At 41.4% G+C, this 25,565-nt stretch overlaps 1 protein-coding gene across 1 annotated transcript; it reads right to left on the minus strand.

The window, feature by feature from the left end:
* Positions 1-872: 872 nt before the first annotated feature.
* Positions 873-25,565, minus strand: LOC104158055 (cytosolic phospholipase A2 epsilon-like). Its single transcript, XM_009695614.1, has 19 exons — positions 25,505-25,565; positions 20,309-20,445; positions 19,685-19,816; positions 18,521-18,561; positions 17,357-17,399; positions 16,461-16,518; positions 15,839-16,005; positions 15,635-15,721; positions 13,613-13,716; positions 12,374-12,521; positions 11,343-11,479; positions 10,151-10,373; positions 8,847-8,961; positions 7,605-7,742; positions 6,066-6,173; positions 4,664-4,855; positions 3,732-3,898; positions 2,227-2,413; positions 873-1,081 (listed from the first exon to the last, which is right to left on the minus strand). Exons 1-19 carry the CDS (start codon positions 25,530-25,532, stop codon positions 873-875), a joined length of 2,421 nt encoding a protein of 806 aa, XP_009693916.1. The 5' UTR covers positions 25,533-25,565.

A 25,565-nucleotide genomic window follows, 5' to 3' on the forward strand; every position in this document is an offset into this window, starting at 1 on the left:
ATTCAAGAAAGGAAGTTTAATATGAGAAGTCAACTGGGAAAAAAAATTCCAGGGTGTTTTATTCTGAAAGCTTCAAAATAAAATGCTGACTTTTTTATATACTGTCTCAACACAAAACAATCAAAACTGACATAAATTCACAGGAAATTTTGATGCACTGAAATTACACCTTTCACTTTAAAAACATTTTTACGTGAAAAATGTTACGCCGTTTCCTCCTAAGTTGCTCCTTCCCATCTACGTGTGATTCATTCACAGCCCAAGAGAGCCCAGGAGGTGGATGCAATTCATGGGACTGGCTGTGTGCACACACTTGTCCCTCTGACATTTCCAACCTCTGCAGCTGCTCCTCAGGACACTTGCAAAACAGAGTTGACGCAGGGATCCAATGCCAGCTTCCAGTCGTGTCTCAGATTTTCTTAATTTTCTGGGGTTGGATGCATCTTGTGTTCCACAAAGAAAAACTGTGGGGAGCAGAAGTTTATATCCCCTTCTTGAGGCCTGTAGGTGTCTTGGTTGGGTTGTATTACTGTAGTGTGGTGGTAGAAAATGATTTTCCTGTATGTCATACATTGTAAATAGTTAGGCTTAAAATAACACTATTTTTAAAATTTAACAAGGATTTTTGGTAAAGAGTGTTCTACAGACAACCTTAATTTAGAGAACAAAGCATTTGTAAAAATTTCCCCAGCAATGTCTTTGCCTATAGAGGCCACTTCTTGGGAATGGAAAAAAACCCGACAAACCACTGAGCCACCCGGGTTAGTTTCTTTCTGTAGTGAAGAACGACCAGTATTCAAAAAGCTATGTCCCTTCTGTGTCCTAGAGCATGAAAAACTCCGCTGAGAAGGTAGGCGCAGTTGGACAGGTGATTAGCACATGTTTTGCCTTCTCCTTTGCATTGCTATCTCTAGGGCCTGCATAATCATCTGTGAGTTGTTCAGGATGTTGTATTCACTGAGGTTGAGCAACCGGCGGTAATTCTCATCAGTATACCTGACCGAGAACATGCAGTAGGGGGAAAAGCGACTGGTCAAATCAAGTTGTCCTTCTTCCATCTCTGAGCAACAGCGCTTGACACCTGGAGAGAAAGAGAAGTTGCTACTGTGACATGGTGTTTATCTCAATCAGTGACAAGCTGCCCAAAGAGGGGGACTTTTCTCCAGAAAGGAATTTGTGTGGTTTAAATGCATGAATACCACAGGTCATGTATCCCTGACCCTAGTCAAGAGAACGTCATGTGTCTGAAGTGATGAGGGAAGGAGGGACAAGTGAGAGAGAGCATTGTAATGGTCATCTACGGCTTACTCATAAACGTTTGTCTCATTAAAGCCATGGATCAGTCAAGGATATCAGCCTGAAAGGGCACTCCAACAGCCACATCTGGTGCCCTGCAGGTCTTACCCTGAACAGTTGGGACCTCTATAAACCCTGGCTTGAGGGAGGTGTGCTGCTAGTAACAGAATAGAATTTAAATGGGAGAGGACTAATAGAAACATATGGAAACTTAAAGTTCCTGCAATCCCAAATGCAGTCTCGGGGGCCTGCCACCAGGATCCATCTCTGCCTTTCCATTTCTTGTGTCTCCCAAATTCCACAAAAGCAGAATTTTAGACTTTACCTTGCTACTACCAAAGAGCAATGGAAATGCATCCTAGTAACTGGCAGTAAAGGAGAAGAATGCAAACCAAATGGTCTGGCAGAAAAAGCATGATGGGCCTTGAGCACAGCTCAGCGAGCAAAATGACGCCTGGGCTGATGCTGTACCAAAAGCAGACACACTGATCTTGACATTGTAGGAGTTCAGCCTGAAAGCCAGGTTCTTGTTCCCTCACCATTCATACATGACACTATGCCTCCTCAAGCGTAGAATGAAATCCCTGGACAACAGACAATATATTCAAGGGAAAATAGTCTGAGTGCTATACTTTTCCCAGGAAAAAACTTTTACAATTAGCTAGCAACACTTTATGTTACAAATGGGAGAGAGATGAAGGTAAACACTCTGCAGAAGACAAGGGCTGTGTCTGTCCTCTTAGGGCCATAAGGATGACGTGAATGAACATATCTTTGGCAGGGATGGGGAAAACAAGTTTAATTAGCTAAGTGCTCCCCCATGAACCTAGCCAGCAAAGAGAGCCAGCAGCAGAGAAAAAGGCTCGTGTGAGTCAGGGAAGCAGGGAGTGGTGTCTTTTGCTTAGTGCTTTGCTGCTGCTTGTAACTTACCAGGTGCTTTGTACTCTCGGAAGGTATCATTCACAAGGGGAAGAAAAATCACGATCGGACATCCTGGCAAATCTGAATCTTCGAAGAGGTAGCACTCCTTCAGATTTTTCTTATCTTCATCAGTCAAGGAAATTTTGGGGAATGGGATTTTCTGCTCTGTGTAGTATTTGTACGCCTTATCTAGAGTCTGGAGTATCACAGAAATGGTCAGCGTTGGAATTCAACTTGGTTGTCTTAAAGCTCCCAAATTGTTATCTAGCATTAAGGTTTAGTGACTCAGATCCATAGGATAAGTTCTTTCTTATCAAGGGTTACTCTACACATAATTACCACACATAATAACCAGAATGCTGTAAACACAATTCCAGACCTAGAGAATTTATCCAGGACACTGTATTTTAAAAAATAGAAGCAATTTGCAGAAGTTTAGGGTAAAGCATGTAATTTTAGTAAATGAAAGAACCTATGTTTAATATATTGTATAGAATTAATTAGAAAAGAAAACCACAGCAAGAAAATGTTCAAGGGATCTTATTACATGCTTGGAAGCCAGGAGATAAGAAAGTTAATTTTGAATGTGCAATTATGTCTCTACCTGTGCAGGCACTATGGCACAGTGTTAACTGAGATTGATATTTTACTGAGAAAATCTGAAGTACTAGGCTATACTGTACCTTTTCCCTGAAATGTTTAATACAATATCTTGTTGTACTATGTACTGCGTTATTTACTCTGCACCATCTAATAGTGGACACTGTCAAATAGGAAATGGTTTCTACTAAAGCGCTTAAAATTGCAGCAACTTTTCTTCATAAAATTAATCTAGACAATGTATGAGGCTGCAATGAAACTTCATTACATGTATGTCTCATGCATCATACGGCTTATTAACAGTAGCACAGCTGTTCTCTTTCACAAAAAATAATTCCACTTAAGTGGGCCAAGATACTTAATAGTGAGTTTCTAACTAACCTCAGTTTCTGAGACATAAAGACCCAAACTTCTTTTCCACAAGGCCTTATAGACAGCTAATTAACTTGATCTCCATGAAACTGGAGTTTCTGCAGGAAGATGCTTATCATTGAATTTTCCTAGCAGCAACTTATTTGTCTGCCTAGAAATGATCTGCCTCTGACTATCCGCCTAATCCCTTTTATATTCTAACTTAGGTCAGGAGAAATTGCTTCCTCATCTTTGTGCATATCACTGTGCAGGGTCTGGAAATCTGCTTGATTCAGCATAAAGCAGAAGAGGCTTTTCCTATCATTCTGGAAGAGACCGTGCTGATGTCCTCTTGAATAATTCAACGCATTCATAAACCAGCAAGAGAGATTCCAGCAGTGGCAGGAAAAAATAGGAACAATATTAATCACTACAGTAAAAAATATAGGGGAATGCAGTAGTTAAAAACTGAACAAGTGACATAACTAGCAGTTCTAGGTGCTACAGGCTAGACATTTACAAGCAAAAGGAGAGACAACACACGGTAACAAGATTCTCCTCACCGATGTATGTGAGCCAGTAGTATAACTTAAATATATGATGACATCCACTTCCCTCTGTGGCCTTAAAAGTGGTGGACTGCTGGTATTGATGAAAAATCCAGCATCTATCATGCCCAGGTGATCGGGATTTTGCATCAGCTGGTTGGGACATGAGTCTAATACAGTGTCTAAAAGGAAAATATTTCTTGGAATAAGAAATGATCTGTAGGTATTTTGACTGGAAAAAAGAAATGCAAAGTGGAATTGACCATCCCAGAGGCCTAGTTTAATTTAATTGCCACACTACTGGATTGTCAAATAGGTGTGAGAGGGACTGCAAAATGCCACCTAAGTTCCTGTCCCGAAAAATCTTCTGTGTTGAGATTCCAGGCAATATATTCTAGTAACTTGTCATACTCATTAGTGGCAGGAAGCTACTTCTAATACTTAATCTAAATCTGCCTTGCTTCATTTCAATTATTGTTTCATCTTTTATCTATCATTGATTTGGAGAACAAAATATTCCCATTGCTTTTTACATTCAGATTTATGCCTCCCCCTCAGTCCCCTTTTCTTTTGATTACAAAGCCCCATTCCTTTCCAGGTTTCTCTTGTAGGTCATATTTTCTGGGATATTCCAGAAGTTAGAGGCACAGTCTTGCCAAATTAAGCCTTCTCTTTGCTACTTCAAATTCGGTTCTGCCTGCTGCAAGCCTACTCTCTCGATCTGGACCACAGAAATTTCTGCTAAAGCACATAAACACATGTTTACATTTTAAAACAGTCTTAAATACCTGGCAACACTGAAGTATTAGTATCTTCTCTCCATTCAGAAAAGAAATGTTCTTTCAGGAGATTTTTTTTCCCCTGCCAAGCCTGACAGGGTGCTTTCCTAAATTCCCCACCCCAAAACCCCCTGAAAATGATGCCTGTTAAATATTAGTCCCCATTACCTTTCCATCGATGGAAGTGCTCGTTCTCCAGGTAGTTGTTATGCAGCTGGTAGCCCTTCAGGAAATTGTGGTGCTGGGCAACGGAGAAGCGGTCGGTCAGTGCTCCCCGAAGGGTGCTGGAGAGGTGGCCAGGAGGAGTGTACATGCGAGTCCTCAGTTCGTGGGGTCTTGTAGGCAACACCGGGTCTTCATCTAGAGGAAGGGAGAAAAATTGGTGAACTCTTTGTTAATTGATGTTCATTTCTGGTTGTCCTGGTGTGTAGGAGATCTCAGGGTTTGTTCTGGGATGATTTGCTAAACACACAAACACTATTCTGAAGGAGAGGAGTGGCTGCTGGACAAAGCTCTGCTGGTGGTTTTAAGCTTTGGCCTACTCAACAGCAGCAGTCTTTAGTCCTGGAAAACGGACACTTTAAGGGAACTAAGCAATTCTGAGAATATCCTGTCAGAAAGAAAGTTACGTATCCTTACAGGAAGATATCATGAAACAGAGGCAAGCATGGAGAAAATGAGGCTAAAGCATATGCTCCTAACTCAGTCAGATGGGCAACAACAGGGCACCACAACGGCTATTACAACACTGACAGCTTCTGCCTGATAATCACCCATGGCCACATGAGCTTATGCTTATTCAGTAGGATGACAGCATCCCAGGAAAACTCAGGGCATACCTTCGTATTTAGAAACTAGAAGTAGTTTTCAGGGTGACTACATAGCAGCATATGCAGGGGAAAAGAAGAAATGGCACAAGGTGTGGTTTCTTGAAATCACAACCTGCTTTGCCAGACCAAGTGGCTGGTGGTGCAGCAGGAGAGACTTGGTGGTTTCCTTGATTGCATAGATGTATTTCTTTATTTTCGGGATGCCTGTAATTATAGTTACTGTCATATTAAATGATTTAGCAATAAAACCATGGTTTCTGTATTGCTTCAGAAAACACCCTCTGGGCCTCATTTATCTTTGTGCCAGGATAAATCCAATGTAGTAATTACTGTACTGAGTAATAAAATAAAAACACAGGACATATTGATTAACCAATTGATATTCAGGTTTATTCTCTGCACAGGCAGAAAAAATAACTTTTGTTTTCTGCTGCTGGTTCTTGGTTCCATATGGCTGAGCGAGAATGGGCAATGCCAAAACACTTCCTGAGAAATGTGTGATCCCTCTAATACTTCCTTTTAAGGACAGAGCCTTTTAATCAGTAGGATGTTAGTAAGTCTGGTAATTACAGCAGCATTTCACTGATTACCCTCTTCCTCTTAATCTTTACAGTGGGAGGAAAAGTTGCTATCTCTTAGGAGGATCCTATGATGCTGGCTTCAACACAGTTGACAAGATGATACCAAAAGGCATCCAGAAGACTAAGTGACCATAAATGAAAAGCTTAATAATTTCTCACCAACTTCTTCTATTCTGTCTTGTGTCCATCTCTTCCAGAAGTCTTCTGAACTGTGGGACAGTCCCCATATTTGTAATAGATTCACAGAAAATATACTGCTCCACATACCTGTAAAAGGAATTAGTGAACACAAGGACACATTCTAACAAGAAACTGCCTTTTCCCTTCTATTTTGACCTCCTGGATTAGTTTTTAAATAGGCTTAATTCAAATATTTCTAAACTTTTGGGCTGTTAAGTTCCTCTTAACCTTCTATAGCATTGGTTCAGGTCATGCTGCCGTCAGTTCTGCGCCTAACCTACCGCATGGCTCTGCCGTGTGGTAAAGAGAGAGAATGGGAGAGAACTAAAGGAGAAAAAAACACTTGCTCAAGAAGCAAAGTAAGAGTTCAGATGACACAGACATTACAAAAACATCCTTTCCATCCCTGTCTTCCTTATTCCAGCTTCCTTTTTTCTGCACACACTCTGGTCAGCTTTCAGGCACCCTGAATTGCTTCACAGCGGGATGAACTGGCTCTTCAGCTATTTGGTTTGTAAGAGAAGATCTCACATCCCAGCATGTAAAGGCTTACAGACTCCACTGTGGAGCTTCTGCTCCAGTGTGCACTCTTTTCTCCATCCAGGATTGCCTCTCTCTGCCTCCCCACAGGGGGACTGGTGGCTTTGTTGACAAAACACAAAGCCACCGTTTCATCTGCTGTTGTAAATTTAAATGTGTTCTAATTAGTCTGACACAATTGGACTTCTCAATTTTCAGTGGGGCACAGAAATCAGTACAGCAAACCCAGTATGTAGAAAATGGATTTCCCAGTATTGGGCCAGGTAAAAAGGGTCAGCCCAAGAGGTAGCATTTAAAAGATACTCCTTGGGATTACGGACTATTTAATATCACTGCATGTTTACTGAAACCAATGAGCTTCTAAGCAGCAGGAGTGTAAGAAGAGATGGCTGAAACAGAACTCGCACTGCTCTGTGTTCATCTGCCAGTGAATCCGAGTCCTTGGTAAAGAGATATTATTACTTTTACGCACAACCCATCAGTGCAAGTCAGGGACTGACCAGAGAGATTCAGAGACCCTTGACTTCTGGTCTCATTTTTCATCCTGGGTAGTCTGCATTTTAGTAGATGGGATTCTATACATGGCGTTGAAGTTAAACCTCGCAGTGGAAGCACAGCTGCAGGTTTCCTGCTGTCTCAAAATTTTCTTCAGTTGGAGTGTATTCAGATAGGAATTGGAAGAATAACCAAAGAAGTGGGAACTATTCCTTACAATGCAAGAATGAAGGAGCTTTATCTATTCCATCTATAAGACACAATGTTAAAAATATTGTGCATACCAAGACAGTGACATGAAACTGAAAAAAATATGTGGGATTTTTTACTGTATTCTTTTGGACGAACTACTACACACCCCCATTTCCCACCAGGTGATATCATAGCAAGGTTCAGTATGTTAGATCAGAAATATCCACCCTCTGCTTAATGGTGTTGCACCCCTCCAAAGTGCCTCTGTGCCAGGACAACACAATACATCACCTTGAAGGTAGCAGATCCGGGATTCGGGGAGCTTTTTTAACAAGCGTCCCATGAAGAACTCACTTCCAAAATGTTCTGTGCGAACGAACACGCCGTATTTCAGAAGTCCCACCTCGTAGGGGGTGAACTCCACCCACTCTGCAATACGGACAGAAGGGGACACTTAGAAGGCTCTCAACCGGGTGTGGAGAGAGGGCCGGCTAGGGCATACATCGGTCTGACTTCTGTTTGCTATGCTGCTTTTGCAAAGCCTTGCTTACAAATGACGGCCTGCAGAGCAAGGGACGGTGACGACGGGGAGGCAGGAGCAGTTACACTGCTCATGGTGGTGCTGCCGGTGGCACGAGGCGCACGTCAGGAGCACGGCAAGGCTCCAGCTCTTACACACCCCGTGTGCATGCACCAGTCCAGGGCTCTCCAGCACGCACGAGGTTTCGCTCTGCCCTTGCATACACCACATCTAAGTGACAGTACTTCCACTGTTATCAGTACAGTTAATTTAACTTCCCTTGAATAATTTGGTTATGTACAAAGACAGGTATTTGGCTCTTCAGAAATGATTTTTTTGTAAGAGGCCAATTATGCTCTTTATGTGTGGTACTAAGGGAGACAGAACTAGTCCTTGACTTTCTCTGATATCCTCTCCAAGTAAAGTGCAGTTGTCTGATATAACTGCAGTGTGAGCAAAGACTGGGACAGAAAGGTCATGGACCATAATTCCCTTTTCGTTCAGAAGTGGTTCATTTTTTCACCTCAACCATAAAAAATTCATCTAAATTTCTTCTCCGCCTCTTCTCCTCCTCCAGCTGCTTCTCCTCATGGAAAAAAATTAACCAAAACAATGAGCAAAGCAAAAGATTCAGTTGGGAGTAAGTTGGATGCTTTCCCAAACTTTATCATAACTATGTAGTCTTTCTTCATATTGAAGCTATAACTGGGCATTGACAAAATGCAGCATTTAATTCTCAGAACATTCCCATGCTTCTTATTCAAGGTGGGTCAGCTAATATTTCAAAAATGGCCTTTCTGGCAGGATTTCGAGTGTATATGTCTAGACACTGAAACGCTGATCTCAAAAAGCCTTTGTATTAAAATTGTAAGGCATGGAGGTAATGGTTATATTTCCTAAAAGCAACTAACACACCAGGACTGTTTTCTCCAAGTGCTACCAAGCAGAGAAGAGCAAATCACAGGAATTCAGTTGCCAGTTTTAGCCCCACAGGATCTGAAACATATCCCTACCTTTGAAATCATTAGTGCTGTAGCCATCCCGGACGCTGACCGACACATAGATGGGCAGTGGGTTCTGGCCGTCACACAGTGCTTCTCTCTGCTCCGAAAGTTTCTGGGGGTCTTTCTGTTTTTGAAGAAAAACAGTTATGTGAGAAGAGATGGAAATGGTACATGGTCAATTCGACGGCCCAAGTGCTGGAGGAGCTGGGGTGGTTTGGCCCCTGCACGCAAGACCTGCCATGGCAGCTTGCAGTCCAGCCTTACACGTGAACTTGAATTTAGCAGCAAATTATTTGCATCCCGCCCAGCTTCTTTTCTGGAAAAGCATATTCTCATTAAAGAGGTTTGTAAAAAACATAAAATCTAATGACCTGCTGACAAATTTAAGAGCAGCTAGTTCTGGCATATAAGGGAGAGGTTAATGGTTACACAGCTAATTGTTATACAGCAATAGCCAACACTGCTCAAGGGAAAAGATGCTTGGCTAGAGGGGGACCTCATCTAGCTGAGATTAAAAGAGAGGCAGCTACTCAGCTTATACCTTTGCTTAATATGTAGTATTCCTCTCTATATATGTAAACAGAAAATAAATACATAATACTATATATGCACTTATATAAAAATAAATAAATAACCCTAATGAATGGCTTAATGACTGCAGCATTTCTGTCCCCACTGGAGGACACTTCTGTTCAATCCTCAACCACTCATCCCTTCCCACTTCCTGAGTGCCAAAGCACACATCCTTGAACTGTGGTCCAACTGGACAGAAGAGGGAGTGGACTGCTGTGCTGTATGGGTAGAAAGCACTTCAAATAATAGAAAAGCAAATTTGTTATTGCTTGTAAAAATTGATATCATTTAAACTTAAACTACTGTCTGAGCAGTCCTCAGCAAAAGTAAAATATGCACCTGCCTCCAGTGTACCTGCAGATCAAGTTATCTGCCAGTGGATGCAAATCACCAAGCACTCTGGCTGTTTCATGCTTGCTTCAGATAGTTTTCACACTGCTGAGATTACTCTGCTTTGCATCTTGAACTCTTATTGCATGCGTAATCTGCATTTTAGGCAGATCGCCTGAGATTGTCTCCACTTCTATTTAAATACCAGCCAGAGTTCAAATGGCTGCATCCACAACCTAATTTATTAGCATGTAGGATACATTTCTCCCTAGGCAAACTATTAAAGGAAATAAAATAATCTGAGAGTTTGTTGACACAGACAACTCTACTCTGTTTTGAGGTACGTTCTCTGAAATGATGGGCTAGTTTCCTCTCCATTCACTAAGAGAAAAACACAATATACATTATACCCCATCATTTAGTAAGTACTCAATCATGAGCCCCCAAAGATCTATAAATGATGTCCTGTATCCCTCTTCTTTCCGCTGACAAAGCTGCTTGTTGTAGTACTTCATGCGATCCATAGAGAAACAGCCCATCTTGCATTTGGTTGCTTGTTTCTGGGCTTCACCAATATGCGACTCTAGGTCCTTCTGCGACCAGTAGGCATCTCTGTATAAGTTGGCCATGGTCCTGGAGAAAGATAATATAGACAGCAAAACTCAAAAGGAGAAAAAAAAACAAACTTGAAATCTTGGGCCTTTGGGGACAGAGGTTTGCATTTATGGATTCACCTCTGCTCGTACATACTCTGATTTTGCTGCTTGATCCAGCAGAATGAACACTCCAGAGTTTCTATGACTGTTTTAAAGATGGCCCTGAAGGATAAGGTAACCTTTTTATGTTCCTGACTTTTTTTAAACAGAACTGGCAGCCGCTTAAGGGATAAAATTGCCAGATGTGAACATATGTACATTTCTGAAGCACAAATTAGGCAGAAAATTATAATAAATTTTATTTGTTTGTTTTCTAGAACTATAAATCAGTTCACATCAGCTGCTATCTTGTGACTTGGTATCTAAGTCTTAATCTTACGGTATCACTATGCTTTATTTTAACAACATCCTCTATTTTATCAATCTTCCCTACATGGGACCATCAGATGTTGGGCAGTTGTAGGTCCTGTGAGCAGGCAATAACGCTGCCCAGGGGAACTCAGTCCTTTCCCAAACTGACCGGTTGCAGGGGTAAGTGTGTGCTGTCCTGCAGTTTTCTCTGCATGACCAGTTAGAAAGCAGAGCCAGTCTCAGAAGTTACTGGGAACAACAACAACTGGGACGTCAGTGGAGAGAGGACAAGAAGTGATGCAATGAGGATATCACAGTTACATCCACGATAACTACTTAGAAAACATTTTGACAAATGTAATTGTCATATACATATTTAACTGCTGCAAATGTGGAGTTGAAAAGCATGGTAAAGAATTGCTAATAAATCAGTGCATCAGATGAAGCTAATAGTTAATGGCCTGTTATTGAGAAACAGCTTGTTTTTATGATGTTTGAAGAAAATCTCCTGATTTCGTCTGCTTCCAGAAGCTCCTCTCTGCAGCAGGATCATCCTCAAAAGGCCTGGTCAAGCCTCCTGCATGAGCTGGCTTACCATGTGGTGCCGGAGAGCCCGCTGATGTATGTTACACAGTCCAGAAGATTTAATTTCTTGAGTCCCATGAGGCTGCCATATAGTCCTGTCATTGACTTCAGTCCTCCACCTGTCGTGATGATAGCCACAACAGGGACCTGTTGGGCAGAGGAGGGTGGGACATTCACACCAATGGCATTCAACATCGCACCCTGGACTGCAATGGGGTCTGGCCACCACACCCAGCCCAGGTCCTGATCTCACAGCCCGGGTCTTTTTTCAGAAGGAAAGGCTCCAAAACCAAGCAATGACTGCTATTGCTGCTTCTGTTCGGATAAGCATGAGTTCAGAGATTAACCCAAACCTTAGTTCTTGCCCATCTCTACGGCACATAGGGGCACAGATGAACAAGAAGAAACCCTTCTCTGGAGGTAACAATGTATTTTCTCTAAATTCCCCATGCCTTAGCCACTTTTTTTCTTATTTCATACATCTGCTACTACTGTATGAAAATCCACATGCCAACCCCACAAAGAAATACACTCAGTTCACAATCGGTGTTGTTAAGCTACCCTCATCAATGCTGTTATTCTTCAGTATCATGAAGTTACTTTAAAATAAATTATACTTATTTTAAGGAATTTCAAAACCTCAAGGAAGGGAAGACATTATAAGAAGCGTCTAGAGATGTTTATCCTAAACTCTCACAAAATGATGAAATTTGAACAAAGGAAGAAATCATTGCTATGCGATGTATTTAATATGCACACAGTATTTCTGAACCAAGCCAGTAATAGCATAGGTTGGCAAGGATGAACACACCTCAAATCTGACAAATTCCAAATTGACAGTCATGAAGGATGCATTTACTGCAACTAGTGTTTCTTGCAATAACAAACCTTGGCAGCAGGAGCAAACAAACGTACTTAAGACACGTGAACAAGCTGATACCTGCACAACTGATACATGTGGCCTATTTTGCTGACCACTCACTAGAAGAGTACATGGAGGCACTAGACATTCAAGATGTAGCTCTCACAACACAGACATACTTCACGATCGTGCAGATCCTGTTGTAGGTGAAAAACATTTTTCAGGGCACTTGCTACATATCTCTTCCTTTTCACCAGGAAAGCCGTCTCCTCTGAACACAGGTCAAACCCAAAGCGCATGTCCAGGTCTTGGTTGCATGAACAATTACTAAGATAAAAACAGGCACATATTTTAGATATTAACACACCTATATCAATCGTAGGACTTTGATCAAAGATAATCTACAGCACCCTTCCCTTCAAACAGAGTGATGCAATGTGACAAGAGCAAGAGAGAATATTCTAACTTTTCTTAAAAGTAAGAAAACTTATTTCAATTAGTAAGCTTAACCACTGGCATTATATCCTGTTATTACTAATTGATGAAGAAACAATACAGTATTTACAAACGAAACAAAATACTTAAATATTCTAAAACTAAAAGAATTACAAGTTTAGAAAATCTGTGCAAATGGTCAAAAGTCAGTGTACTGATTCCTATTTCATGGGATTTTTTTCTCCTTCTAAATCTAAAATAAAACTCAATTTTCAAATGTTGGCATTTCCAACGTGAAGGAAAATTCTCGTTTTGAGCAGCTTGAGTGGGAACGCATCCCCCTCTAGCGGTGAGCATCGCTGGGGAGGAAACCCATCCACCTGCCTGCCAGGCAGAGGTGGCAGTGGAACCCTGCTCGCTGGAAGGATGACTCCGGTGACATCCTGCCCTTGGATGGACGGAGATGGGTCACTGGGTTTAGTGGGGCAGGATTTCACCCTCGCTGCTCTGATCTGTCTGCACTTGCGCAAGCTGTCTCATGGGTCAATGCTGGCAGCTGTATTTCACGTCAACCTTGACTTAAAAGTCGTAAAGAATAACATTCGTCAGAGGAAGATTTCATGTGCAGCAATTTTGACATTTAAGTAATTCCTTAAAACTCTAATTTTCTAGCTTATTTCCCTGGGCATTTGTGCTCTTTGGCTCTCTAACCTCCCTCCTGTCTCTTTCTGCCCTGTGCCAACAAGACATCAATGGGCAGGAGATCTGGCATGGTGTCTTCAGGCCAGACCTACCCGTGGACCCCTTGGCTGGCCAGCTAGCCCTGACCAGGCACTGTAAAATGGCAGGGTTTTGCTTTTTCTTTCAGTGACAGAGCTTCTCTATTATACAGAGTCCATAATTTCAATGAAACCAGTAATGAAATTAATTTATGAGATTTCTCCACCAACAGATTTGGATAAAATCAGCCAAATTATTATAACTGTATTTGTAAATGAAGACACGCAAGAGGAATTGAGTTAGGTGGAGCTGCAAAAGCCAGTTTCCATTGTAAATCAAGATACAAACAAAGTGCTTTTAAAGTTCTCTGAAAACAAAATAAATAAGCAGGAAGCATTTTTCCTGTACTGGAATAATGCTGGTTTTCCTGTTGTCATTGATCACTTGTCTTTCTGAAATGAACGACAGAAAACTCTGTTTGAATTAGAAATTATTTTTTCCCTTTTATTTCTTAGTCAGGCACACACACAAAAAAGATCAGTTTGCACAGTTCTGTGTGTTACATATAGCTATGGATAACATGAAACATCTTCATGTCTACTGATGAGTATTGGTGATCATGTCTATAGATATCAAATCACTAGCCACATTGTCTACCTTAGTTTCTACTCAATATACAGTATAAATGCACTTAACGGAATACAAGCTTTATTGCTACTGAATATTGACAGTTAAGAAAAAAATAAATATGCGTAATTTCTGATCAAATTTAATGTTTACTTCTGTCTATTCTGTTTTTTTAGTCAGCCTTGTCCTTTTTGTGAATTTCAGAGACTGACATTGATCAAAAATAATATTCTGCGGTCAGAAGGGAAGGGATAATTCTAAAATACAGACACGATTATCAACATTTATTGATTAAAGCCAGATCTTCCTAAGGCTAATTATGTATAATATACTGTGCCTATGTTTTAATGAAAGCATGTTCTAGTTCTCAGACTGAGAATGCCTGCTTATGTCATTCCCATGTGGCTAAAACAATATCAAAATCAGTTACCCAAGTCTTTAGGAACAGAAGATCTCTTACCAGCTTTGTGCTCTCACATTCAAGTCAAATCTTTTCTCCTGGAAAACAAGAATGTAATTTTTTAATTTTCGTTTTAAAAATTTTCCCTTTCTGTCTTGGGATCAGAGCTTGATTTAGACCCCAGGAAGGTCTGGCAATCACAAAGTTAAATGTCTGAGATCTCGGCATATATTTCCAAACATACTCATTTATCCTTTCTGGAACATCCCTACCAACAGATCCCAAATGATTCCAGGCTGCAGAAGCCATTAACAATCTTGGTACAGGAGGTTCCTGAGACTCATGCAGTAGGTCCCATTTCCCTAGTTATTCACAAGCTTTCTGCAGCATCCTGAAATACCTTTTTTTTTTTTACATTTCCCGTTCTTTATGCTCTAATACACAGCAGATTTTTTACATCCTTGCCACAGTCTCACAGTGAAGAGACTGCAAGTCTCTAAACCACTCATTCATGACAGCAAGTCTGCATTTGCTTCTGCCAAGACTTCATCCTGTCTTAAAATTGTTATTGCAACCTTCATATTAACTGACAAAAAGTGCTCTGTTCTGAGAGGATGTTTTAATGGTCCTGAAATCTGATGTTCTCCTACTTCTTTACAACGTAACAACTAATATTTGGACAAGATTGCCCCTAATAATCTGGACATCTATAGATGTTTCTTAGCAGAAACACATTTTTTTATAGTAAGGATATTTTTCTTCTGTTAATTTCATTCAAAATTATACAGCATATACATCTATTTCAAGCAATATTCTCATTATATTTTTTAAAATCCATATGCTATGTCTACTATTTTCAATGTACTTTAACATATCGTCCTTTGAAGCACATGGTTTACTCAGGGCAGCTTTATTGACTTTTTCCTAGCTTGTGTACAAGAGGCAACTTTTAGTTTGGACCCTAAGCAAAGGAGGGGTCAAGTGAGTCTTTGGGTAAACAGGGAGAGATGTACTGAAGGAATCATCATATTTTGTTTACATCCTTGTTTGTCTCTATATCTAGCACTGGCATGTAATGGAGACTAATGGAGAGACAACCTGCATCTGTGGAGAAAACAGCTGGAAAAACAAAGCTCCTGTTTGTTCAAGCTCTGAGAAAAAATCAGAACATTTCTGACCCTTTCAGCAGCCATCTGGGACAATATTATGGGGAATGGTTCCTACTTGAGTGACCTTTTATTCCTAACAGTTGACTCACCTCTGCAATCGTCGTTTTCCTTCCCATGGGCAGCGAATTCAGCATCACGACTGGGGAGCCTGTCTCTGTGCTGTACTTACAGGTCCACTGGGAAAACAAAATGCTTTAGGACAAAAACAGTAATGGGTTTACCCTCTCCCCCTCCTCCCATTTTCTAGGGAGGCACTCATGGTCAGTTCATCATTAAGGCCACCTCCAACATACAGGGTGGTAGTGCCTCTTCTTTGGCAACATGACGTCCAGTGTTGGCTCTGTGTACTTGATATAGTGGAACTTGGTGGGACCCGATGGGCTGGCCACTCCGTTGGGGCCCAGCGTGATATCCTGTGTCCCCTCAAAGGAGCCTTTCACGGTGAGGGAAAGCTCTTTCTCTAAAAAAGCAGAGCAAAGGTCGTGAGAAATGTCACTATGATTTAACCAGAAAATTGTGCTGGATTGATTATAAGTGGGATGCAGGTAACAGAGCTGTAGAGTTTGGACCACAGCTTTGTCTAGCGGAAAGTGCTCTGAAGGGAGTCCTGGCAGCGAAGGGAGAGGAGCAAAGCGGATGTTATTTTCATAGAAAGGGGACTCTGAATGTTCTCACTGTTATATAGAACTGGGATTTCAACTTATTTGCAGTTCTAATAGAACTTATTTACATAAACCTAAGGGAGTATGAGATGCAGTCACTGAAGTCTATAACAACCTAATGTGTTTACCTGATGTTAACTGCACTGAATACTGTAAATACTATTTATTCCACTAATACATTATAGGAAAAGGGCGTCCTCTCATCAGTAAGCATGCAATTATTGGTAAATAGATAACAAAGCAATAACTTTACTTGATTTTTGCTGCATCTTCTCTGCCACTTCAACTTCCAAGCAGCAAAGTTCACGACACTGTAAAAGACAGCAAAAAGGAATCTGTGAGAAAGATCGTCACATCCCAACCCAGTTACAGGGAGCTGTGAATCACTCAGCTTTTGGACATCTCTAGTTCCCTGAAGTGCCTAATTCCCTGGCATTTCTGGGCTTTTTCCCAGGAGTCACTGACTGAGAAAAAGGAAAAGCTTTGGAGGGAGTTGTAGAGCATCCTCCAGTGACAATGACATACAATTGGGCATGGTAAGAGGAAGAGACAAAGGAAGAAAATCAGGACCATTTTCAGGACGTAGTAGAGATACAAAAGGTTAAACTGGGAAAAACGTACATGAAAGTTATATTGCTGAGAGATCAAGAGTCAGCACTAGAAAGGGTTTCCTGAAGAAGCATTACTATTAACATTTTTTTGGTTTTTTCGTTTGTTTTTTTTTTTTAATGGCACTCACTCATCTTTCACATAATTTAATTACGATAGGTCAATACTTAATGCTGAGCTCACCCACAGGCATGGTTCATCTCCCGGGGGAGGAAAAGGCTGTGTAGGTTATCAGCAAGTGGCTTCACAGTCTTTTTACCACGATGCTTTGATAGACAGCAGTATATTTTTTGAAGGAATACTGGTACCAGAGGAAAGCTCTGTGCGTGTGTGTGGTGTGTCAAAATATAGGACAAATGGGAAATAACGGGTTATCACCAATGAACAGGGCAATATAATATCCCATTGTCAAAGCATCTAAATAGGAAAGAGGAAAGAAAGAGAAAGAACTATCCTACTGGCTTCTCTAATCCCCACCTTCCCTCCTCCTTTGTATTAAGGAAAGACGTATAAAAAATTTCTTGGGAAAAAGATACATACCACCAGGACTCCATTGGTAGCAATGGCTTCATAAGGACCAGAACTAGGAAAAAAAAAAAAAGAAAAAACATGGATCTTTTTATATCAAACAAATGCTCACTCAGCCCTGCCCAGGGTGTTGACCTTTCTCCCCATTTAGAAGAATGATGAGCAGAGAGACCCCAGCAGGTATGTAACAAGCTCCTCTCCACGCTTGCTTGGACTGAGCACTGCTCTGAGGGGACTTGCCTCTGTACCAAAGTTGAGGGAGGTGTATCGTAGCTACTTTTTTGCAGTGCAATCTCATGATCATCTAAAACGGAATCTGCAGTTAGGCAGCCAAATTCTTCTCACTGTGAAGTACATTTATTTCAGCAGTAACATGCTAATATGCCAGCATATCCCTGCTGGGAAGCCCAGTTCTATGTCTTTGCTGGTATGCGAATACAATCAAAAGGGCACAGGGCAGTTGGTGTCAATTACATGGGGGGGAAAAAAGCTTTTGAGATCATTCAAGTCAAGTCAGGAGATGGTGTAGAGTGGCTTGAATTCTGGTTTTGGCTCCTCACTAGTTCAAGGGCTGACCTTAGGTTGGTCACTTTATTTCTGCTATGCCTTAGTTACCTTGTGACAACACAGAGACAAAACCACTGATTCATATGGATGGCAGGCTGGTCATGCTGGAGGAAGAGCCCTGCACTAGAGCTTCCAAGATATTGTCATTTTGTGGGGCAGAAAAAAAAAACCAGAATAACTAGGACCCAGACAGTGCTGCAAGGGAAAACCGAAGGTGTCAGAGATACACTGGAAACCTTATCAGGATGGTTCAATATTAGGAGTCTATCTAACGCATAAGCTGAAACAGACAAGGAAAGATTGATAGACGTGCATGCACACACAAGCACATGCACATACACTCAGAAAGTCTTCTGAAATGCCCCCAGGCAACCAAATCCAACACTGTGGATAGAAGAGACAATGCTGGGAGGTGTCCCTTTGAAAGCAACTAAACTACAGAACAAGGTGACTGGAGGGGTCAGCCGGGTGTCTGAGACTGCAGTAATGATGTAGGAGAAGTCTGGCACTTTTTTGCAGAAATCCCACAAATCATGACTTCTGATGTTCTTTCTTTGTTTTAGCATTTAATGATCTTTGCATTTTTTAAACAATCTGTATATCACTTACGCAGCCTCCAATTTGAATTCAACCTCTAGCTCCTCCTTGGCCTGAAAGCAAGAACAAGAAATTATATGAAGTAGCTATGTAATGCTTTCTCCCTTGTCTAAACCCAGGTCCCTGGTATGCAATACTGAAGTAATTGGTTGCAGTGCACAGCCTGTGATAAATATTTCAGACTGGAAGATCTGAAACAACATTTCAAACCAGATGGTTTATCAATTCCTTCCTTACCTCCTTCCTTCTTCAAGGTAGCATCAAAACAACCTGTACTTTTATCTTTTAGTGTGAAGATGCTGCAGAAAGACAATTTGCAACCTGCTTTGTCTTCTGATTGCTACCTTTTTCTCCCAACTATTCCTGGCACTGTCCTGCCACGACTTACTGTCCTTGCTATTAGCTTGGAAGTTAAAGATGCTTTCCACCCATCACTTTAACACAATAAACAGAGACTGCTATAATTGAGTGATTCAGAGTTACAGTTATGCAACCCCCTGTTGATAGTATGAGCCAGCTGTGAGTCACCTAGTTTGGGTACCAGAAGCAATCTGTCCGTAGTAGCAAGAAGTTGCATGCGAGATATTTCACTGATCTCATCCATAGATCTCAAAGGGAATCAAGACTCTTTTTCCCATTTTATAGATGGGAAACTGAGAAACAGAGTAAATCAGTCATTCAGAGCTCCAAAACCACACTAATTCTGATAGAGAAGTCAGCAGGCTCAGCCCTAGCTGAGGTATCACTGCAGAGGATAGTTCTGGGATACACACAGGGGCAACTTCAGCTTTGCCTTTGGGGTAAAAGTAGATACAGTCAAAGGGGCAGGGGACTATGAATTACGTGGGGAAAAAAATTACACCTTATTCACCCTGCAACAGCTGTGCAGCCTTGGTGTTGCTCAGAGATAGTTCACAGTCAGATTCCTCCCCTACCTACTGCACTGTTTCAGTCATATGCTCTTTAATAATTTATAAAAATACTGGGAGGAGTGAGCTCAGGCTGTCAAATCCAGATATTTTACCACATTTTTTGTGTTTATATTTTGAATGGCAATTGACGTACTCATTTTTGGGATAAGTCATCCATGGTGGATTTAGAAATCTCACCCCAAGACTTTGAAAGTTTTGTATAACCTTCCACTGGTTTCTTAGTTGCTTTATTTTTTGCTCTCACCTTTGGGCTGGGCTTAAAATACAGGATCACTGTCCTGTCAATTGGAAGTTTAGCAGTATCAAAGAGTGCACAGAGAAGATGGTCATCTGGAGTAGCAAAATCTTCATCATACACTGTCAGCTCCAGCACGTTCTGGAAAAAGGGGAGAAGGGATTTTTATAGTTTCTACAATCTGGACATCATTAGCTCTAGGGAAGAATGAGTGTTAGGGATGTGCTTGAGAAGCAAAGTGGGGAAATTAAGTGCCATCCTCCTTTGGAAAAACATACTGTACATTGAATACACATTCTTCCCTAGTTCAGTTTAATTGCCGTAACATGAGTAATACATTGGTTATACCTACATGACAGCTTAGTTAACTCCCAGATTCTGTATCCATCTTGCACTGATTAATATGAGTCTCTAGTTTCCCTAAAACTTCAATACCAAGCTCAGTTTCTGGCCCCCCTAAACACCACCATCAAACAGGCACAGGAATTCAGTCATCTCTGCTGTTAGACAATTTGAACAGTCCCTTATCATGTGCCATCTCAAACAGTTGCTGGGCACAATTCAGGAGACAGATAGGACCCACCACACACAGAATCTTCAGGCTGCTTCAAGCATAGAACTGTGGCTCATTACCTTGACCTGACTCTGGATCCTGAAATAGAAGGTTTCGTTCCACACCGGATTGTTGGAGTTTCTCACAGTTTTAGTGCGGGACTTTTCACATGTCGCAGTCGGCAGCCACAACGACACGTAGCAATCAGCCTGGGTTACTGGAAAGAGGCAGAACAACTGTTAATGTGGCAAAGTCAGTGATGCTGCGTGACACTGGAAAGGTTACTGTGTGGTATCAACAGCAAGTATGAGACTTAAAGACAGAAACACCTGTTGTAGTGTAACTCTTTTCAAGATATCCGAGAGGGAAAAACCACAGACCATAAGATGACCTAGAACAGGAGGTGGTTTCTATTCTTCCTTGCATGAGTTACAGACAACAGTAATGTTGTGTGTAAAAGAAGAGGGTGAGAATTTCCTCTTCTAGTCAGCCACTTTCTTCAGTTTCTCAACCAACAAGCTTTCCTGTGCCCATGTGTGCATGCACACACTAACCCCCAGCTGCCGCCTGAGGTCTGGGAGCCTCCTCCACCTTTTGACAACAACTGCAAAAGGTCTTCAACTCTGCCTTGCATTCAGTCATTTTCTTGGTGAGGGTTTGTGAAAGCAGCTGCTGAACTACCCCTGTTGTAGGAGATGGCAGAGGCTTCCTCCAGAAGGAACTAATTGAATTAGACGTTGGATCTTAACTAATTGCCACCTCCAGGAAGAGAGGGACCAAATCTGTCTCCAGAAATGCACCAGGAGAAGGTTAGTGAAGGATATTCCATCCCATTTCTCAAAAGCACCTGAATTAAGGTATATCTTAAATGCCTACAGCCAAAAATGTGATGTACTGTGTGCTGGGGGAATGTAACATTTCTTCATGCAGGTTATGCAAAATACTTCAGCACCTTTGAAACTCTCTCTATAACAATAAAATTATCAGATATTATGTAATGCAAAAGGTAGCTAATTTTGAGAATGGATGTCCTTTGATATGAGACTTTTGAGAGAGACAAGTAACGGCAGCAGTAAATGGAGAGGACCCATCAGCAGCAGGTAAGGACTCTGCAGGTAGATCAGGGGAACAAGAGCTTGCACATTGACTTGTGGGGAAAGCCAAAAACTCGCCTGACTGCAACAGGAACTTTTTCTTGTCTTCTTCTCTTTCCTTCTCCACCAGGTTTTGCCAGGTGTCACCCTACAGCCATTGGCTCTGTCTCAAACTGGGTGGAGGCCGCATTTCATGTTGTTGGAAGCGTATTTGTCCAAAAAAAAACCTTGCTGCTTTTCTGTCCAATTCAGAATGAAGAACTGAAATTCAGAACTGCTTGAGAAATTGCATAATGCACTGTGATATGTCAACTGGCACCTTAATTATTGGTTTTCTACTCTCCAACATTATAACGAAGAAAAGAAAAAACATTTTTAATTCTGTCAAATTTTTCCTAAAAAAATTGTGGCAAAATCAACACAATTGAGTCAAAAAATCAATATTCCTCTGATGGAAAAATTTGTCTGGAAAATATTCAGCAGGCCCTAGCCCTCTCCCTCTCATGCTCTTTTCCACCTTCCATATCTTATTTTGGATTTAAAAAAAAAAAAATTTAGGTTCTAACAGCCATTTAACTGTCCTTGTCTGGAGTCATATCTTCTGCTCTAATTCACTTCTACCTTCTCACTACTCTTATCTCTTAGCCTCCTTCCCTGTACTTTCTTCCTGACTGTATTAGCTGAGAGGGCATTTCACCTCCACCATTCAGGTTTCCTCCTTTCCTTTCCTTAAGGAACAAAATCCCAAAGGGAAGGAAAAGGGCTGCTACGTGCTGCCTTCCCACCCTGTGTTCAAGCCCACAGGTGGAAACAACAGAAATTATCCCAGTAGCATCTCTTGCCCTCACACAAATGGCATAAGAGACTTTGCAGACTGGTGACTCTGAGAATCATGATTCCCAGGGATGTCTTTTCACTTTGGATATTTTGGTTGCCTCCTGCTCTCCTTACACCTATCCCCACTTTGCATTAAGGTCTGGGAGACATATCCAGGTCTTTACCATTCCTCTGGATACAGATAAACAATAAGCAGCTTCAAAAGCCCTGCAATTTAAGAAGGATGTGAAGGTCCTTGAATGCATCCAGGGGAGGGCAGCAAAGCTGGTGAAGGGCTGGCAGGCAGGGCCTGTGAGGAGCAGCTGAGGACTTTGGGCTTGCCCAGCTTGGAGAAAAGGAGGCCGAGGGGTGACCTCATTGCTCTCTGCAGCTTCCTGAGGAGGAGACGTGGAGAGGGAGATGCTGAGCTCTTCTCCCTGGGATCCAGTGATCGGACACATGGGAATGGTTCAAAGCTGCACCAGGGGAGGTTTAGACTGGACATTAGGAAGCATTTCTGTACCGAGCGGGTGGTCAAACACTGGAACAGGCTTCCTAGAGAGGTGGTCGATGCCCCAAGCCTGTCAGTGTTCAAGAGACATTTGGATAACACCCTTAATAACATGCTTTAACTTGGTCAGCCCTGAATCAGTCAGGCAATTGGACTAGATGATCATTGTAGGTCCCTTCCAACTGAAACAGTCTGGTCTATTCTATTCTATTAATAAACAATGCAGAAACACTGTAGTGCACAGATGATGCATGTTGCAGCAGGCTGCCAGGAGACCGACTGCTAACATTGAAAACATTGGCTACTCATACTAATTGTCACCCCGGTAAGGGTAGGTCTAGTCAGTCTGGCTGCCTTACACATGTTGCCTTGCTTAGGCACATCAGTATCTCTCTGAAGGAGGAACAAAATATCTCATCTTCACCTTTTCCTTGCAAAGGAGGTTGCTTGTCTTTATTGCATTTATAGACAGAATTGATTTAAGAACTAGATTTAAGGCTGCCCTCCTGTCTTAAGACACCACTTTTAATTGCCTACTACTTGTCAAATTCCAGCATTCAGTCTATATGTTCCCAGGAAACATGTCTGTCTTGGACTGGGCATTTCAGGAAAGTCTCATCTGGAAGAGTTTAGCTTTTTTCCAAGGATGAGACAGAAGAAAAAGCATTAGGCCTTTTCATGTGAAAAAAGAAATTCTTAATCATTTCACTACCAGCTAATAGCCCTTCTACACCTTCCTCCAGAGTAGAAGAAACAAGGCGATTCTAGAGCATTACTGCACCTGATCCACACTCCATCATTCAGGCAACACCAGAGTACAGGTTTGCATTGGGAATACCATGTTTAATAACCTTTGCTAGACTTATGCTCCATTAATAACTTCTTTCTGAACAGACATATTTTAACATCCATACATTCCCATGACAATGAGTCCACAGTTTACTTGTATATTCCTTTTATTCATTTTAAACTTCCTGTTTGATAATATTACTGGGTGCTCCTTTATTCTCACATTGTGAAAAATAGTGAAAAATGACGCCTTATTCACCTTCTCCCTCCTATTCCTTTTTGTAGAGACAGTTTCCATGTCCTCCTCAACAGTTTCCCTTCCACTCTTAAGGCCTGTAGCCTATTTAGTCCCTCTGGATGAAAAAGTTGATTCAGATCTGTCATCACAGTTGGTGCCTTTCTACAACTTCTTTTGTCACTCTGTTTCCTCAAGTGTCAGAGGCTTTTGCAGTGGACCTAACGAATATATCTCCCTGAGAGAACTGTATGAGCATCAATTTGATTCTGTATGACTGTTTCTTATTTTCCCTTTTTTTTTTTTTTTTATCTGGGAAATTCTATGCAGATAGTAATGCTTTGAAGAATTTTGAAACTGCAAAAATAGATATTCGAATGTGTTTGGAGATTCTAGAAATAATGATACTGATTTTAAAGCGTTTTAAAAGTAATTCTGTATGACTACTGCATGACTTTAGGTTTATCATTGGAGATCAATGACTGTTGGCTGTTTGTCTGGTAAAGTACTCTGTTCTACTGATGTGATTCGTCATTCTTGTATCTTAACTGTACTTTGACATACAAAGCATATCAAACAATCCTTAATTATATGAGTAGATGCATGCAAACTAGTCAGCTGTGTATTTAATGCTAAATATTGCTTCAGTTCTGCTTGCACAATCTCTTTCTACAACCCAGTTATTTGTGATTTGGTCTTGCCACCTGACATGCAGAAGATCTGAGATGAGTCCTTGATGAAACCTTTCTGTGTTATTGCATCATCGCATGTGTGCTACAGCTATGGACCAGGAGGGAGTTGCAGGTGCAGAAGGTGTGACCCAACGATATGACCTGAGATACAGCTAGTACATCCCTCACTCAGAGCTGTGACACAGCGAAGTCCTCTGATATACCTTCCAGAAAAACATGTGACAACCACAGGGTAAGATGGGAATGGTACTGCATGGTGAAGCCAGATCTTCGTCTTTCAGAACATCTTCCCTGGCCCTTCCTATGCAAGAGACCATAGTGCCAATTGCTACCACTCACAGTGAAAAGAGAATTAAGAGACAGGGCAGGGTTACAGCATTTCCTTTCCACACTCACCCTAGAGCTAGTTTCAGCATCCTTTCACAGGTAGTCATGTAACTGTATTGATTCAAACAAAACGAACTGATAACTTACCTATTTTGTGTGAAATGCCTCTCCTCACTGCACATGTGGGTAGCCTGTGTCCTTTAGCTAAACAGTGGCATTTTTCCTTCCTGCTCACTCACTTCCCACCAATTTCCTGCTCTGTGAGTCACATTCTTGCACAACTGCAAGACTGCTGCATGAGTGTTCCAAGGGACAAGGCAACCAGTTCTCAGTCAGCATGTTTTTTGACAGTCATTTCAGGGTAATTAATAATGGCATTGGCCTGGTGGTAATGATTTTAGAAAGTTTTTTCTTGTTCATTTCATCTGTGTCAGAACAAAGATGGGGGGCTGTGTAAAAGTTTGCTCCTTCCAGCCACAGTTCCCAAGGTGCTACAACCCAATGGCAAAATTACCCTTTCCTTTTGAAAACACGGGTTACAGTCGTTTTCATTTACCTGTGTCAGAAACTATCCTTTCTTTGGGAGAAAGTACTTATCCCCAAAACACATTCAAATCTTAAAACCAACCTGAAAGCACAGGAATAACATTCAATGAAAGAGCAGCAAGCAGCAAGGACTGACTTGGTTTATAACAACTAGTTTACGTAAACACTGGGTTATTTCAGAAACACTTGGAAAATGTTGCTATACAATTATGAAAGAAACCTTGTTGCTTGTACCCTGAGATACCACTAAGAAAGGAGATACTTACAGGTGTCCACTCGCTGGAGATTTCTCATCCGGATGATCCTTACAGTCAGCAGGTAGCAGGG

Source organism: Cariama cristata, unplaced genomic scaffold, assembly GCF_000690535.1.
Source record: "Cariama cristata isolate BGI_N322 unplaced genomic scaffold, ASM69053v1 scaffold6742, whole genome shotgun sequence".
NCBI classification, from domain to species: domain Eukaryota; kingdom Metazoa; phylum Chordata; class Aves; order Cariamiformes; family Cariamidae; genus Cariama; species Cariama cristata.